This window comes from Anguilla anguilla, chromosome 10 (assembly GCF_013347855.1).
Source record: "Anguilla anguilla isolate fAngAng1 chromosome 10, fAngAng1.pri, whole genome shotgun sequence".
NCBI lineage: Eukaryota > Metazoa > Chordata > Actinopteri > Anguilliformes > Anguillidae > Anguilla > Anguilla anguilla.
This window is the reverse complement of record NC_049210.1, coordinates 29,008,084-29,027,077: the sequence shown is the minus strand read 5'-3', so window position 1 is coordinate 29,027,077 and position 18,994 is coordinate 29,008,084. Positions and strand designations below refer to the sequence as shown.

The following is an 18,994-nucleotide window of genomic DNA, read 5'->3' as shown; positions in this document are numbered from 1 at the left end:
TATTCATCACACTATTACAAGGATGTTGTCAAGCCTCTTCAATTTGATGGCAGACTATATTTAATTGAACTGGAATATGAAGAAAGAGCTAATTTAAATTGGAGTGCGGCAGAATAGTGCAGCTTACAGTCAGTTCTGCAAGTTCAGATGGTATTTTTAAAAATTGCAACAACTAAATTTCAACATTCACTTTCATTTTCACTTCCCAATAAATAGGATCAGATAAACTGGACTTGCTTGAAGGTACATTGAATCTGTAGCATATCTTGATATGCCCCAGAATGATTGTATGCCGCTTCACTCACTGCATAGGTTAGGACATGGCCCGATTTTCAATGAAGAGGCAAGTTATAGTCACGTATGACTCAGTATAGTCATTGCTGTCCACACGGTAATCACAACATTGTCGGACTTGGAATGGTACGGAGACAGGCGACTACATTCAAGTCAAGCTGTGATGGTTTTTCGCAGAACAGTACATCACACAAGAATATATTCGGGCCAAACAAATGCCAGTAAATCCCAAAACCCACCCTCCCTTTGCTTACTGGGAGCATGTCTTTCATTACCATTTCAGCAATGAAATCTGTTGTGGTATCAGTTGGACAGCTGTCACACTGATGAGGTCTCGCTACGAAGTTGGGTGCAGTTTACGGTGTTTTACAGTGATCCTTTGGCCTCAAATATTTGGTTCTTAGGTGGGTTTACATGATAGGGGTCATGTGTGGAATGCAAAATTGTAGCACATTTTTGCACTGAACAGTGTTTTCATTTAACTTTTCAAAATCATTCCACACATGGCAGTCTTAAGCAAGCTGGCTATCTTTTAAACTAACGGTAAGTAACGTTAAATGGAACCACAAGCCCCGCCAGCCCCCTCTAGTACCCTAGGTACCACTGGAAGAAAAAAGAAAAAAGCAGTTTTCGATAAACGATTTGACAAGCGTGCTTGCAAGTGACAATCAACACACTGTTCACATCCCTAGTTATAATAGGAACAAATGACGCAAAAGCATTATAACACTTTTTCTGCTCTCTACAGTATGTAATCTTCTGTTGCATGCCCAGGGATGACATTTCTCAGAAGTGTGTTTCAGTCAAAGGGAAATTTTACATTGACCTAAGCACATATCAGCAGTAAATATAAATAAGTACTCTGCATTCCCACGGAGACAGTAATACCCCATTGTCTACCCAATGAACAATAAAAAGATAATATTTCATCATCAGGAAAATGCTGGAAATTTTTCTAGTTTCAAATGGGTGCAAACACAGCGCATTACTGAGCCACCTACGAACGCTATGCTACACTATGTGCTCTCCTCTTCAGACTCGCTGCACATATGCATATCAGTAAGGTAACTAAGGTGTTCTGACCTTAGTTTAAGATTCATAATATTTTCCAAAAATGAAAGGAAAACAACAATTACTCCTTACTGGGAGCGTGTCTTTCTCCTGCCAACACTGTAGCTGTATGCATAAACCTGTGACGATGCGACCAAACTTGCCGTTACGCTCCGACTTCAAATTGCAGTTCCCAATTAGTCATGTCATACATCATTGGAAAGCTTATACTGTTTTCTACTGGATAAATCAGAATAAAGTGGAAATGGCCACAGCAGCCTATGGTTTTAAACACAGTTATCTCAAAAGACATAGGCTACTGGGTGTTTCAAATGTGTTATTTCACAAACAGATTGCCTAAGACAATAAATCGCAACTCAATCTTGAAAGGGGCATCTCTATGTGTCCAACCAATGCTAGGATCATGAATTTATTCCATATCTAGCAGCATATTGTAGGACGCCAGCACTGGCCACTAGGGGCCTTGCACGAAGAGGTTAACCTAGGTAATTTTGCCTGTAGTCATTTATGCATTAAGCAACATCCAGATTTTTAAAAAACTGACATATACATCCATCCATCCATCCATTATCGATACCCGCTTATCCTAAGCAGGGTCGTGGGGGGTGCTGGAGCCTATCCCAGCGTGCATTGGGCGAGAGGCAGGAATACACCCTGGACAGGCGCCAATCTATCGGACGTACACACCATTCACTCACACACTCGTACCTATGGGCAATTTAGGGTCTCCAATCGGCCTACCTACATGTCTTTGGACTGTGGGACACCACCGGAGTACCCGGAGGAAACCCACGCGGACACGGGGAGAACATGCAAACTCCACAAAGAAAGGCCCCAAGCCGAGGTTCAAACCCACAACCTTCTTGCTGTGAGGCGACAGCGCTGCCCACTGCACCACCGTGCCGCCCCTGACATATACATGATTTTTTTAAATTATGTTTTTATTTAATTATACAATTACTAAACATTACACAAACAATCCACTGTCTTTGGTAGGTTCGGATGTAGGTCTCGTCCCAACCGCTTTTAGGCTTTTCATGGACTAGCTTCTCTCTGCACATCTGCAATCTGCAAGTCTATCAAAAAAAAAATAATGATAGAAATGTCCATGGTGAAAAGGGTAGCCTATTTTGTAGGTATAGCCTACTCGGAATGCCACTGTTTAAACTATTTTGTTAAATGAATGGCCTACCATTTGCAATACAAAACAGATTTCTCAGTCCATGAATCCGTGTTTATATAATTTTGTTTCTTTGTTGCATGTCTTAATAAAACCTATTATTAACTGGTAGGCCTATTTTGAATCTTCTTTTTACTAGTGTTGCACGGTATACTGAAACCTGGGTACTTAAAAAAAAAAAAAAAAAAAACGGTTCTGTATTAGAATTTTCCGATGTTCGGTACTTTTAGGTTAAATGTAAAAGCCAGGGAAATGTGTCTCCCGCATTACTGATTGAGAGGATGAAAGGTGTAATTTGTCTGAATCTTCACTAGATGGCAGTAGCAACTAAGGTAGTCAAGTCAGGTGACGTGCGCTTGTGGATTCACCCTCGCTGATACAGCGCAAGCTTAGACTCATTTCACTTCTGTAGCGAAAGGTGTTCTAATTTGGAAATATTTTATTATAGGAAGATGCTGTATTGTTATTAAAATATGCTGTTTTTAGATTCATTTTAAAGTGAAAGACCTGTTTAAAGATTCTTTAGTTTACAATTGTTTAATTTTTGAAAGATATTTAATATATTTTTATATTGCTTAGTGTTCTAACACTATAGGCCTATGCTTATTAATATGTTGGCTTCAACTTAAAGGTTGTTAATAAACCACGTTGACAATAAACCGTGAATTCAAAAATGAGGTCAACCCTTGTGGACATTACGTTTCTGATCTATTAAGACAATTTCAGTATCGTTAGGTACAGAGTATCGAATCAGTATCATTTAAGTTTCAAGTATCGTTTCAGTATTGAGTATTGTGATACTAAACCTGGTATCGGTATCGAAGTCAAAATTTTGGTATCATGACAACACTACTTTTTACAGGTGAAAGAGTAGATTTTAAGATTTTCAGTTAATTGATCTATAATTATTAATAGATCAATGGGCGCTGGTGATTGATTTAAAACATTGTATAAAATTTGAATCCCTAGGAAAGACAGATTCGGGGATATGCATTTTATAGGCCCTAGTTAAAATACCACACCAGATTAACAACAGCAGGAAAGATGCCAGCTGTTTAGTTGGTTAACATTAGGCTACGTGGCTCATAGTAACATTATTTACCTTGTTTCCTTTCTAGTTCTTATACAGTTCTGATCTATTCCCAGACTTGGAGAACTAATAAATATTGCTAACTAGCACATTGCAGGCTACTACTGAAATCTAGACCGCACAGTGTGTAAAGGGCTGGGATTAAACAGCCCGAATAACACCTCTGTCCTTTGCTTAACCACACAAAAAGGATAATGAAAATAGAAGGCATTCCAATATATGAAAGTCCTACGTGCTAAAAAAATGGAAAGGTGCACACAGACAGACAAGGGATTACCAACTGTCAATTGATCTCTTCCAAAGCACACTGATTAATAATAAGGGAAATGCATGTTTAAACACAATATAATGATTACAAAAAAATCATTAATCACATAAAACAAATCCTGCTTATTAGACTTTACCAATGTCTGTTTATCATACAAGAACATAAGATAACCTGCCATCAGGCACAGAAACCTTGCTAAAAGTGCACACAACAGCCTTTTCCTTTTCCACATTTCGCTGCGAGACATACCTGTGTAGATATCAATTCTTGTTGCATTAGCATCCCTGCAAAAAAAAAAATTAATTAATTAATCAGACATGATACAGTGACTAGAGACTTGAATTTCTGTGGGGGAAATGATTATTTTGACTGAAAGTTTAACATTATATGCAGAAGAACTAGACAAGCTTCAATGAAACGGGGAACAGAGACATGCATCTGTTAAAACTGGGTGGGTATCCAATTCCAACTAAAAAATATAGCTGCAAGCAACGTTGTTGGGGGCCAAGCACCAAAGGTGAGCCATAGAACATTGGGAGGTACTTTATCATGAACTGCAAAACCTAATCCAAATACCATTCATCCAAACGTTGGCGTGTATTGGGTGAAAGAGAAAATTAGCAACAATTGCACTACTTTTGCATTACTTTTGCTGCAGTGAACTGTTTGGGGAAAAACTAACAACAGGGAAATTCACTTATACAGTAGACAAATTAACAATGTCAAATAAAAGAGTCATGTTTTGTATTTGGTTGCATATCATTTGCATGCCATGACTTCCTGATGTCTGTGACCTATCAACATCATCAGAGTCTGGATATCTTATTTTCAGGTTGTCCTACAAGCGATACAAAAACTCTTTGCATTTTAATGGATCTCTAAGGGAATTGGGGGGTGGGACTAGATTCAGCTGTAAATTATGCTGATACAGTATGGAACACATTTGTTGGCTAAATGGCTTTAAGTCATCAAGGGTCCAAGGTATCAAATGAGCCTCAAACCACCGTGCTGCTGCCAGATATGCAGTAGATACTATTAGGGCTTCCCCCTAATAGTCGACCAAACCGTTAGTCGATGAGAAGAGTCTTAGTCAAACAAGTTTTCATTGGTCGGTTAGTCGCACGAAAAAAAAACCCTCAGCTCCATTCGGGAGCTGCGCCTTGTCGTTAAAAAGTTATGAAACTATGTCAGCCAGGAAATTATCCAAAGTGTGGGATCATTTCGAGCGTGTAACGGACGACCCCAAGAAGGTGACATGCAAACTCTGCATGCAAAGATGTGTTTGCAACGTAGGTGCTTTTTAATCTCTGTCTCGTAGCTTTAGTTCGGTCCCTGGAGCCCGGTTTGCTGGCGGACGCCCACTCGCCATGTACAAAGCATGCGTGCGTTTAACGTGGTAGAAGGAATTGAAAACGCTGTAATCTTCTGCATGGCCGTCTATTCCACAAATGACATGGAAGTTAGGGCTATGACCATGTACTCTATTACTCTGACTCGATAGCCATTTCAAAGTCAGGGCCATAAACATGAAACCAATCATACACCGCCAACTCATTGCAGCCGTTAAATGTGTTAATGTTACATTTTTGTTTGCTTTCTGACCTCAGAAAAAATTGAAAGTTTTCATTCCATGTTGAGGCTACTTCACTGTAGCCCTGTTTATTTTTGCACTGATATTTCTCTTTTAAGTGTTTCAGTTTGCTGTATATTTATGTATTCGTTTTTTTCTATAGCCTAATTTATATTTATTTACATTTTAAAAAGAAACGAAAATATTTTTTCAATTTAGTTTTTTTAACAAAAGGCTGTTTTTATTTATCATTTGTTTTATAAGTTATTGTGTTGGTGTTACAAGTTCATAAGTTGTGTGAAATAAATTAACAAAATGTTCAGAATCATTACCGCTTTTGCCGTTAGCATTGTCGTTAACAGGCGGCTCGCTACGTGCGTGCGCTTGTAAAATGTATATTTTAAAGGCTCATTACTGCGGTTTTCTATTTCCCTGTAATGTAGCTCAGTGTTAACAATGTTACTTATAACATTCTTTTTCAGCCCTAGAATTCAAATCATTTTCTGATGCCCCAAAAAATATATTTAAATAATTAAATTAATATCATAAACGTACGACGACTAGTCGACTAATGGCTTGAACTAACGACTACTAGTCGACTAGTAAAAAATAAAAAATATTCAGGAGAAACAATGCTTGTAGTATCTACTGCATATCTGGCAGCAGCACGGTGGATTGAGGCTCATTTGATACCTTGGACCCTTGATGACTTAAAGCCATTTAGCCAACAAATGTGTTCTATACTGTATCAGCATAATTTACAGCTGAACCTAGTCCCACCCCCCAATTCCCATAGAGATCCATTCAAATGCAAAGAGTTTTTGTATCGCTTGTAGGACAACCTGAAAATAAGATATCCAGACTCTGATTATGTTGATAGGACACAAGTCATGGCATGCAAATGATATGCAACCAAATACAAAACATGACTCTCCTATTTTACATTATGTTAATTTGTCTACTGTATAAGTGAATTTCCCTGTTTCTAGCATTTCCCCAAACAGTTCACTGCAGCAAAAGTAAACGAGCAAATGGTGACATAGGAGGTCTCAGGACTGCATTTGTTTAATTCTTGCTAATTTTCTGACCAATGATTTGTTGTTAAGACCATTAAAAGCTTAATATTTTGCCATTTTGGGCTTGGCCCATTTTATTTGCCCAGGAGTGTACATCTGTAATAATTATTCTTTGAAAACTGCAATTTTGAAGCGATGCTGTAGTATGGAATCAGAATATTGCCAGAAGTTGCGTGCGTAGCTACAAGGCTCGCGAGCAAAAAAGAAAACTTTGCGTGCACAAATCCCAAGCTCACAAGCAAAAAAAAAAAACAGCGAAGGTCGCAAAAAACAGTGAAGGTCAGAAACCAAATGTTGCAGGAGAAAAAAACAACAGTGCACAAGCAACAAGAACTTTGGGCGTGCAAGTGGGCTTTTTCTCGCACACAGGACTCGCTTGCTTGTTTTTAGTTTTGCCAGTCCTCCTCGTGTAAGTTTTACTTTTGGCATAGGTTTTGACAGTCCAGAGCAGGCTCAGAGGAGTTTCGTTAGCTAGCCTATGGCAGCTGCTTTCTCTGGCTTTTATAGGCCTCAGAAGTCTGATGTAACGCAGAGCAAAAACCTTGCCCATATATGGAATTCCGGTTCAAAGGAAAATTTCTCTAAGGAAAAAATTAATGGATTTTCACATAACCGTCCCTGTCACAGTCTGTGATTTAAGCTGCCGTTTAAAACTTGGACGTTTTTATCCGGACAGTTCTCTCTTAAATGGCACTGAATCTGCTGAATTACGATGTCGTTTTTCAACCAAAACAATTATTTTGCTAACAAAAAGCTAACACTGCTGCGTATGTTATTTACGTCATAGCTCTTGCTGTGCCCTGGCAATGCTTGTGAAGCGCAAGTAGCCTAGTTATATTAAGATGTTTAAAACGATATATAGAACTGTAAAAAATAGAAAAATGTATAATTTATTACACTAACGGGAAACAACGAGAAGAAAACCGTTTTCGCGCATGTATCGAAACAGCTCTGTGTGTGATGTTGTAATTATGCGACGGGTCATCTCGGGTGGCTAAACACTTAGCCGTTAGCAATTGGCTTTTTAAAATGACAGAATTTTTTTCGATTATAAAAAATGGATAAAAAGCATTATTTTTTCATATACAAAAAAAATGTCCAAATGTCCACATTTATTTTAAAGGAATTCAGAAATTGCCATTGATTTGTCCCATAGGGGCGTCTATTTTTTGAACCGGAAGTCTCGAAAATGCTAACGAACCCGAAGGGAATGACGACACGACTTCTGAGGCCTATACTCCATGCCTGGATAAGCTACCGAAAAAGAGAGAGTGTACCTGATGTTCATTGTTTTGCTAAAGTGAACAGTAAAGCTCAGTCGTCAGGATTTCGATCAAGTTCATTTAAATAGTCTTGCCTGTGGCTTTTGGTGAAGCTAACACATTTGTTGTGATGAATGACGTATTTCCGAATGGCGTTTTTATTTCCGAACTCCCTTTTTCATTTCATAATGACACTTTTCAAAATGGCAAGACCTCCTGTCAATCAACACAAGCACGGCGTGATCACTCACAGTCATTGGTTGATCACGGATTTGCTCAGGCAAAAGCAGCAGCACCGCAAATATCGGTCTGCATGTTAAAATTATACATAGTAAGCGCTAGTGCTACAGCTCTTGTGATACACTAGTTGCTTTACATACGTCCATTCCCAACATAGGGTGCAAATCAATAAACAATGCATCCACATATTTGTTGAATGAGTGCAAATCCTTTATTGGAATGAAAGCAAGTCGCAAAAACACAAAACACAAAGGTTAAACTTCATAAAGGAGAACGCTACGTCATTCTAACCAATTCTAATACTCCTGTGATTAAGATCATTGCTTGCTTGCTAGGTAGCTAGAGAGGCTAATGTGGCTAGCCATCCCAATCATAGTTCTTGCTTAGCAGTGTTGGTGAAGTGTCTTCATAGCAGTCTCCCAGAACACAAACAGAAGCTAGTTTTAACTAGTGACTAACAAATGAAAGTTCCTTTATTTAGATCCAACACTCAAAGGTTTGCTTGATTGTTTTTTCATAACTATTATCATTAGCATGTTTAGTAGATATTTTAACACTAGCTAGGAACATCGCTGCTTAAGAACCTACAGTTTGGTTCCTAGCAGGGCTACTGTCACTAGCCACCCCAATCACAGTTCCCGGCCAGAAGGGCAGTCTCCTTTATTACTGTCTCTTCGAATGCTGACAGAAGCTAGAAAGCTAGTTTTAACTAGCTACTTAGCACATGTCAGTGCAGTTATTTTGATCCAGCATTTACTTAACTACTCTTTATTTATTATTCAGCTGGCATTAGCTAGTTAAGAACTCTTGATGATGAACGAATTGCTTGTTACCTAACTAGCAAGCCACTGTAGCCACTCACTCGCAGGTCTTGCCAGCAGGACTATCTCCGCACTAACCAAAGCTAGAAAGCTAGTTTCGTGTCATGTACAGAAAACATCTGCATCATATAGCCTAGTCAGTAGATGCATTACCTTGCTCCTCCTATCCAAATATTACGTTATAGCAATGAAACGAGCATAGTAAGCAAACTAACTACCAGCCCATAGATTCCACCATAGAGCCTACATAGGAACCTCTACTGATTCCACCAATTCCACCTGCGCTGCTCAGAACAAGACCAAGTAGCCTAATCGATTGCAAAAGATTACCCAATCAGTGGGCAGGTCCAGCCCTACTTGTGTTGACTGACAGGAGGGCTTACCATTTTGAAAAGTGTCATTATGAAATGAAAAAGGGAGTTTCGTAAATAAAAGCGCCATTCGGAAATACGTCATTTGGAAAAGCGTCATTATGAAATGAAAAAAGCCATTCGGAAGTAAAACATGAAATAATTAAATAGCCATGAGGTGGGAATTATTAAATTATTTTGAAATAAAATGAAGTATTTATTTATTTATTTAATTCCACATTTATTTAATTAATGACTTATTTAGTTTTGGCACATGATTTAGTCCTCCATATTAAGAAGCCAATGCAAATTAGTATATTGAAAAAATCGCCCGCTATACGCCATATTGCACTACAACACACATAATTCATGTACAAGCACACATTATGTTAGGCCTATATGTGTTGCACTACAACATGCCTGTGCAAGCCTGTCCAAAATATGGGTCTTAGTCATCCCCTGCAATCATTGCAATCAAACTAAACTTGGTGCCATATGCATAAATTGGACAGGGTCAGCCATTCTGATTAAATCTGAATTGTTGTCCTACGGCCATTTTTAAACATATCAAATTTTGTTCTCTATAGAGTGTTACAGTGATGAAGTCTTTTTGAAGGCCAACATGGACGTTTCTTCCATCATGGGTTCCCTCGGCAGATTTCCAATGCTTTTTTCCCCATAAGGATTTCATTTTCTGCCTAGAATAAGTTCTGTAGTTAACATAAGCCTAAGAGAGTTTCATGTTTTGTTCTACGAGATAAATTACAGCACACCATTATCTCAGCTGTGAATTTCAGGCCGTTACTTGCTTTAAAAAAGTAATTTGCTAAAAGGTTGCTATAATGAAACTACAACAATGGTCAGATTTCTGGCAACCACCGCTAGCCTGCCTGCACGCGACAGTCGTTGTAGTTTTTTTTTTTTTTTTTTTTTTAATTTAGGAGGAAGAATAAGAATAAGGAGACGAATAATAAGAAAAACAATACGAATAAGAAAGAATGCTAGCAAAAATAGTTGGGGTCCAACACCCTGGGTGCATGGACCCCCAAATAATCCTAGCCAAAACAATACAAATCCTATGTAACACTGGTAGGCTACTTGGTCCCCTAAAAAATGTTACCTTGCATTGTCCACAAGCTCAGCCAGGGCTCCAAAGAGGAACTCATGGGTTGTCCTGCAAGTAAAGAAAAGTTTTCATTTTCAAAAGTAAATCACATTGATTAAGGCGGTTTTCATGTAGAATATTTGTATACAATAAAATATTTGGATTATGGAATACATCCAAAAAGTTAATCCTGCAGTACGGATGTTAATTAGCCTAATTGAAGAGCGAATAAAAAGATTTAGCCTAATTTATTTTGGGTTCCTTAATGTTGCACCCCTTTCAGAGAAAATGTAATGAGCGGTGTATTTTAATGGACTGCATATTTTAACCTACTGAGGCTTGCACATAGACATCCAAGTACTGGTTCCTGTGGATGAAAACATGTTCACAAAGCCCGGAGCCCTGAAAAATATAGCTTCTTGCGTCTCATATTTTATTGATGAGCCATATTAGCTACGTAGTTAATGGAATTTACCTTAACAACTATCAATTGTTCTTTCATTAAAGAAGCTATATGCTATTTTCACCCCCATCTAGCGTCCACAAGGGAAAACTGCAATCCCAACCCTAAGCAGGGGGTTGCCAGATTTCCCAACAGCCTGTGTCTTTCCGCGTAGTGGGGTAACTACGCTCAGCATTGTATGACAGGACGTTCGCAATTGTAACAACAAAAATGAGACTCGTGTCAGACAAGTGATGAATAATATATTTATACAACAACTTTGCAATATATTTTAGCAATGCATTAGCTACACAGATAGTATTTTCCTTGTATGGGCCAGGCTTGTCACGGTGTTTGATTTAACAGTGGCAGAAGGTGGCGAACACAGATTACACCCGGGTTTCTCTGCTTTCACACACAGTGAATACTCATGGCTAAGATTTCCAATGCATAGATTTAAACAATCTAGTAGCACAGGTTTTAATAGACAGCGATTATAGGAACGAGTTGGAAAATTGAACATCCACAAGCCACCTTAGTGATACCAGCTGCACAACACAGCCGCTAGGCTAGTTATCGCTACCAAGGTACAAGTACAAATAGGCTTACGTTACAGACTGGGTTGTAAAATTCCACTACTATGTTAGCTAGCTAGCTAGCTAGCTAGGCTAATTAGCTTATTTTCTGCATTCTGCACAGTTCTTCCATTTCAAGAGCTCCGAGTTAAGGCGCGGCCACACTAGTCTTTTGTGTTCCATTCAGTTCCATTCAAAGGCATGCAGAGGGCGGGAGGAAAGATACGTATCCGTATGCGAAGAATTATCGCATTTCGCTCTGTACTAGAGTTCAAGTTTAGTGAACTTTGACCTGCAAATTTGCTTCACGCAAATGTATCTGACCAATAGACGACCTTAACGGTCACAGGTTGACCCCTAAGCTGAAGAAAAATGGAGGAGGCTATAATTTTGGCTGTATCCCATCATTCAATCTTATTTAATTCAACTTTAAAGGAATATAAGATGCAAACAAGGAGAGAGGCAGCATGGTTTACCGAGTCGCGGGAAACTGGAGTCGATGGTAAACATATCTTATTCTACCATTTTAAAAATTCTTTATTTTAGCGGTTGCAGCCACATGGTTTGCCGTTTAGCTTTGAGCCTCCCGCCTATGTTTATGGCGGCAGAATGTGGTAGTTATAGGCTACACAGGCCGTTATAAAAAGGCCAAATTTTATTTTCAAAGCGTCGGTTTCGCTGCGGGGTCTGTAATGATTTTGCAAGTGTGAACTGTAGTGTGACCGCACCTTCAGGCTACATGTGATGTTATTTTCACCAAAAGAACTAGCTAACATTAATAAACAGCTTTGTCTTTACACACAAATGTGACAGGTGCTGGTGTTTTGGTCCGCAAGTAGGGCAAGGTCATTTTTCAGTTTTCACAGATTACGAAAGTGCAGATTATAAGCTTTCAAATGATGTGTCATACATTGAAATCTGAAAATAGTTGAAGAAGATATGCTTATTTGAATGTTGGTACTCCTAAAATCAAGTAGCAGAGAAAATCCCCTTGAAAGATCTTGAACTTTTCACACTTCTCACAGGGAGATAATGGGTGGGAACAATAGCTAGTTAACTCCACCCCAACCACTAGAGTACCTGTCAATCCTTGCCCATTTAGGGGTTACCCTATCTAAAGCCTTACGCCGGGCACCCACCGCACGCGTCGCGTATGCGTCGCGTAAACAGCAGGGCGAAGCAGCACGGCGCGACGCGTAGGGTGTCTCCACTGGTTCCGTTTGTGTCGCGCAAAGGCTTGCGTAAAAGCTATATATTCCTAGTAGCTCTCGCAGTCTGCAGTGGGCTTTTACATCGTGTATTTCACGTTTGTTCACGACTGTTGATTATGGGTTAAGTGAATACTTTGGTGAGAGACCTTTTTCAGTTTGTTAATTTGGTAATATTTCGTTAACTCGTAAATAGCCTACGTGAGAAAGTAAACGCTTTCAAGAAGTACCATAAACTTAAATCGCAACGTAGCCTGCATAACAATCAATCTCAAACTGTATTAATTTATTTGCTTGGTTAACAAGCGTGCCAATTTCATGAAGAATATGTAATGATCATAATAATAATAAATAATCCGTAATCAACCATTGGGAATTCCCGTGTTGTCTTGCCATTCACGTCAAAACATTTATAGGATCAGATTTAGTAAAATCAGCTAATCATGAAAAAGTCAGTAACAGTTTTAATCTTGAAGGGATATGAACACCACAACGCCATGAACACCCGAAGCTTTGAAGTACAAGTGCAATAAAGGCTTGCTTACAACTTCATTTATAAAATAGGTGTTTTCATCGGCAAGACCACTAAATAATCCGATTTTTTTAAAGCTCTGTGGATTATCTGATTTTTATTAACAAGCCCTTTTTGAAAGCACGGCGAACGAAGACATCGGAGAAGTCAAATAGGCTGAGCAATGGTTGGTTAAAAACTATCTTCCAATACTCGAGCTAACAAACCGCTGCTCGGTGCATTCCCTTTTACGTCACTCAATAGCCTACGTCTTTCTGTGGTGTATTTTCAAATTTACCCCACCCCCTCCGCAAAATAAGACAGCGAAACTAAGTTTGCCTTTCCCCCAGGTTCCAGTTATTTATTTATTTTTACAAAACGAAAAGGCTTGTATTTTTTTTAGCTGCTTAAAAAATATCTGGGAGGTAACTAGGGACACACCCCCAGTAATATAAGAATGAAATATAAATCAGAGCATGTATACCTAGCATTTTAGAGCATATTTCTGTGTATAAACAGGCCAACGTGACGCGCGACAAGCCGAAAAAATAGAACAGAAGCGAAAAACTACGCTTCAGTTCGCTTGTGTCGCGCGAGCTTCGCAGCCGGTACGCGACGCGTTCGCATCTGGTGGAGACGACGTCGCCCGCTGCCGTTGTAATAACAATACTTCAACTACGCTTCAGTTACGCGCGTAATACGCGCGTAGTGCGCTCGCGGCCGATACGCGTGCGGTGGGTGCCCGGCTTTATAACTCCAGATGTGAACACCACAGAGACTAGAAAAATGTCTTAAATGAAGCAATACATTTGTACCATTTATAATACTAGCTTAGATTACTTTATATTCATAATTCTGTAAGAAATAAAGTGCCACAAATGCAATGGTCAAGGCAAAAAATCTAAAATGAATTTGCTCCTTTTTTAGTTCGCAATGAAATACTGGGAGATTGCGGGTTAAAGTATACATGTCCTGGATCAAAAACTTCTTGACCACAAGTTCATAAAATCTAAGGGTAGATATGTAGAACTACTAAAGATCTATGAAGCAAAAACTACGCAGTGTACCCAGCATCTCCAAATCTACCCACAATGTCTAAATTATTAACACTGGTCTAAAATAGCTAAGGGTCCAGAAACAAATCCAAAATCTCTCCAAAAAGGAATATAATGCTTTTTGTCCATTGTAAAGCATACGAGCCCCTTATGAAGGTTTAAGATGAAACATAGATATAATTTAAACATAATGCAAACATATAGTCACACAATGCTGCACAGTACCTAAATGTGTAATAATTAACTCTTGTATGTAGCCTATTTCTATACTCTGTACACTCCTATGTTTTCTTGTATGGGAATGGGACGATATAAAAACATTTTTCAGCCGTCCACCACGTTTTGGCAATGTTTCAACACTCTCCTCATCACTGTTGTATGAGTCACAAAAACCATTACACTACTAACTAACGCTTACATTACAGTGTGAAATATCCACATTACATAATACCACTAACCTATTTAAAGACACTCAATTTCTAAAATAACGTAATAACCGAAATATTTTGAGCAGTAATACTTGCATAGCAATGATGAAATCTTATCTATGTTCAGTAGATGGAGACAGAGACAGTAAATCAATGATAGTTATATCCGCTTCTGTTTTGCTCCAGAAAACGATGTCAGATAGGTCTATCAGCAAACATATGGCTTAGCTATGCCCAGAAGTCCTCAATAATAATGGTAGGCTATTTTCCAAGGAATTACGAAAAATCGTTGACAACGTTTCGTTAGGTGCAACGTCTTTTAATGCTACCATATAGAGCGAATGCCATGGTAAGAAAATGTTCGGTTACGCTAACCTATAAAACGCTATTCCAAAAGCAAAATTAGACATGTTATACATCGTTAGAAAGCTTATACTCTCACCTACTGATTGAGCGTCCGCCATTTTAGCAACCTCACACAGTAAACAAACATAGGCTACAACCACACGGCTTTATTTATGGGCGGTGGCTTGACCGAAACAAAGTGACAATAGCCAACGAAATCAAACATGCTAATTAAACTGCACTCCCATCACGCCTCCAAAACCCGGCTGTAAGAATCACTAAAACAAGCCGACTTTGCTGACAAATTATAAGTATTTAGTGACCCTAAAAATGTTGTTTATTCTATTGAGTGACTTCTTCAACACTTTAACTTTCGTAATATGAAAAAAAGGAAAACAGTAAAATAAAATTTAAAAAACCTTTTTTGCCTCCTAGCGCGATTTCAAGATTTGCGACTTGCGGACCTTTTCTCCAGCACCCGTCACAAATTAGTATGTAGCTCTGAAGTCAAAATTCAGCAAAATATACCAAATATTCAGACATTAGCCTGTCAGGGTTCTATATGACTTGGGCCTACAGTTGGTCTCCACCATGTGACCTGCAGGGATTTAATCTTGTATTTCAATGGTTATCCTCCAGGGGTCTCCATAGGCACTCCAACTGCACAGTCAAGTGACTAATCATACAACTTTTTTCTAATTGAGACATTTATAAAAACAATTAGTTGATCAGATATGGGGAGAGTCAGGAAGGAGAAAGGAAAAAACAAAAACAAGCAGACTCTCCAGAACCTGGACTGCATTATAAAGAAAAATGTGATGGATTGATTGATTACTTGTTGGATATGTGCCTACACTATCTTTTTTAATTTCTCATAAAGGCTATGCATGTACAACTATGTGTTGGAACTTCGCTCCATTTATTAATTAATCATACATTAGCCCATGTAAAAAAAGAAGAAGCACATTACAATAGAGGATATTTCTTCATCTAATATAAACAGAAAAAAGCAAATATATATTTAGAAATGCATGTTTTGATTGAAATTATGCTTTTTGTTGGTGAGCCATTGTGCTGGATGATATTCGAGTAGCTGAATATAATGCAGCTTTAATTACTCACTTGTTATGAAAACATTAATTTCAAAATAAGCGATTCCATTGCAAAGGAAACATTATAACAGCAAATATCCCATACCCTATAGGCTACCACTATAGCAATGAACACTTCTTTCTAGTACCACAACTGGGTTACCTAGTATTACAATTCAGGTTTGTTGTAAGTCAAAACGGTTTCACAGCATATTATTTTATCACAGATCGCTAGATAGCCAACTACTGAATTATGTTCAAAATAGAGGCTAAACTATAAATGAAGTCGAGCTGTAACTAGACTAGCTGCTCTATATAGCCTACAGTCATTTATGGACACCAGGCTGACACTAGCAAGTATGATATTGCAACTGTTGGCTAGCTTGCTCTTAAAAATTTCCACTTTATTTATCAAGTCCACACATTAATTTAGAATGGGGTTTGAACTTTTACAGAAGATACTACATAGTCAGGCGTATATGGAAAAATAATACACATCACAGCAAATCAGAATAGAGTATTAAGCACAGCTGATACTGGTTTTGTGGGCAAGCACATTTGTGAGTTCAAATTTTTTTTTTTTTGTATATTAGTATTGACATAATTAATTATGTCAATTAATTAATTCATTCTATATTATGATTATATATATGGGTACTGATGTGCTTTGTTATGCCTGAAGTATTTTCTATACAATCAGTGGTTACACCCACTTACCCACGCAAGGAATCAAGCACATTATGCAAATCCTTAATCTGTGAAATAATCGAAAATCAGCATCCCTAATATAAATGCAGGGATGTCCAATTTTATCCCAAAAGGGTTGGTGTGATTTTTGTTTCAGCCAGACTCTACTTAAAGTCTTGATTGAAGACCATAAATAGTTAATTAGCTGAATCACATTTTTTTATTTAACTGTGTGCAAGTTAAATGTTATACAAGTGTTCCCATTTTAATGTAGACATTTCCCACTGCTTCTAAGAAAACCATATCATACCCCTGCACAATACTTTAAAATATTATGCCAATTTGTTTATTAACTTAGATTACAGAGGTGGTGCAAAAGGGATAAATGTTTGAGAAAGGGTTTGACAGAGACGCGTGACCTGTAGCTGGCAGAGGACTTAGAGCATATTGCAGGTTGGAGACCCCAGTGAATCAATGTGTAGGAAAATGATGTAGGAACTAGATTTTCATAAAAATATACTTATGTATACACTACAGTGACTTCTGGAGTCGTTTTTTGTGAGAGAATTTTACTTCCACATCTAAAAATGCTAAACCGGAAGTTACGTAACAGAAGGGAGAACGGTCAAGTTGAACAATAAGAAGAATGGATCTCGACGCTAGTTTTGACACTGAAGAGGTTGAAAATGTTTATGCAAACGCATATGACGGACCACAGCCTTACCATTATGAGCCTGCTAGGCATCCAAGAGACCAGGAACAGACCAGGGTTAGAAGGAATAAAGGTCAGAGGAGAGAAATTGAGTTATGGTGTGAGGAGGACCAGTGGAGAACTGGGCAGGTGTCTTGGTGAGTGACCAGCGTTAGCTTATAGATATATCCACATTATATAATACCACTGACCTATTTAACCTCTTAGCGCAAGGCCCCTAGAGGTCGGCACGCCGGTGTGCCGAGATTATGGAACTCAAACATTCGGTGCTACTGCAACCAAAGTATGAGTTAAAAACAGAAACACGTTTCATTAGTAGACAATACACGGCAACTATGCCAAATACGGAGTTTCGCAGCGCCACCATTGTCGCTCTGGTCGTTCATTTAACACGCACCCCCCTCGCTGCAGTCTCATCTACAACTACACCCCCCACCCATGACATAATGGACAATATTGTCTATCTGAGAATTCATAAAAATATTCTTTCGCCACTAAAATAACGTATTCCGTCAAGCTTAGATATACCCAGAAGTCCTCAATAATAATAGTATTTTCCAAGAAATTACGAAAAATCGTTGACTATGTTTCGTTAGGTTCAGCGTCTTTTACTGCTACCACACAGCTATTTCGGAAGGTACCCAGGCGTCACAAATGCCCGTATATTTCAGAAACGGATTGTCCAAGACAATATATGACCACTCAGTCTCAAAAGCGACATCTCTACGTATAAAACCAATGGTAAGGTTGTATATTTATTCAATATTTAGTCACAGATATTGACTGTAGAATGAACACATATATCTATAGGCGTTAGCTAATGATATCTAACGCTGTGTTCACATCACAACATTGTAAAGTTTGCTATCATGTATCAGGCTATAACAAAACTAGTATTGGTCGTCTAATCCCGGCAGGAGACAAATACAGCAGTGAAGTCCCGTCCCGTCACCTGCACAAAACGCACCCAGGCACGAAAGTTAGCACCGTGCCTTTTCCTGTTAGGAAAATTGAGTACTCGATGTCCTGACAGGCTGGAGTTTCACCATGGTGATACACGGTGAAATGCAATATAAAACTACTGAAAAAAGATCAACTCACTATATCACGACCGCTCGACTCACAGGCAGGCAGACTCCCTTCTGTAACATAATATGACGCGATGTTGAAAAAAAGGCATTTTTAGGAGCTTTGTTCCAAACAGCCACTATTTCCTCTGAATCTGTACCCTTATGTCTCGTAAAAATTATTAAATCAATTAAAATCAATTAAATAAATTATTAACTTTTCAAATGGTCATTTTCAGACAAGGTTAAGTATACATTTCGTAAAACATTTTACCTGCAAGATGCTCTTTAAGAAAACAAGGGGAGACAAACTGGTGGCCCTATGACTAATGAGACCATATAACGTAAGGCTACAGAATTCAAAATGTCATTGTACAATGCTCTTTTTGGTTGTGCTGCCGCCCCCAAACTCTGGAATGCCCTCCCCCCGACATCCGTACCTCAGACTCACTCACCTCTTAAAACCCACCTCTTTTCCCTAGCCTTCCCTTGATGTTTGTCTTCCAACTCTCACACCCCCTCCTTCCACCACTGCACCACTGGTCC

At 38.6% G+C, this 18,994-nt stretch overlaps 1 protein-coding gene across 6 annotated transcripts in view; it reads right to left on the bottom strand.

The window, feature by feature from the left end:
• Nucleotides 1-18,994, bottom strand: part of morc2 (MORC family CW-type zinc finger 2) — a 109,680-nt gene that overhangs the window by 61,397 nt on the left and 29,289 nt on the right. For all 6 annotated transcript variants that reach the window (XM_035380012.1, XM_035380014.1, XM_035380011.1 and 3 more), the window contains 2 exons: nt 10,343-10,396; nt 4,153-4,187 (listed from right to left, as the gene is read on the bottom strand). In XM_035380012.1, coding sequence (XP_035235903.1) covers nt 4,153-4,187; nt 10,343-10,396 — 89 coding nt within the window. The remainder of the gene's footprint in view (nt 1-4,152; nt 4,188-10,342; nt 10,397-18,994) is intronic.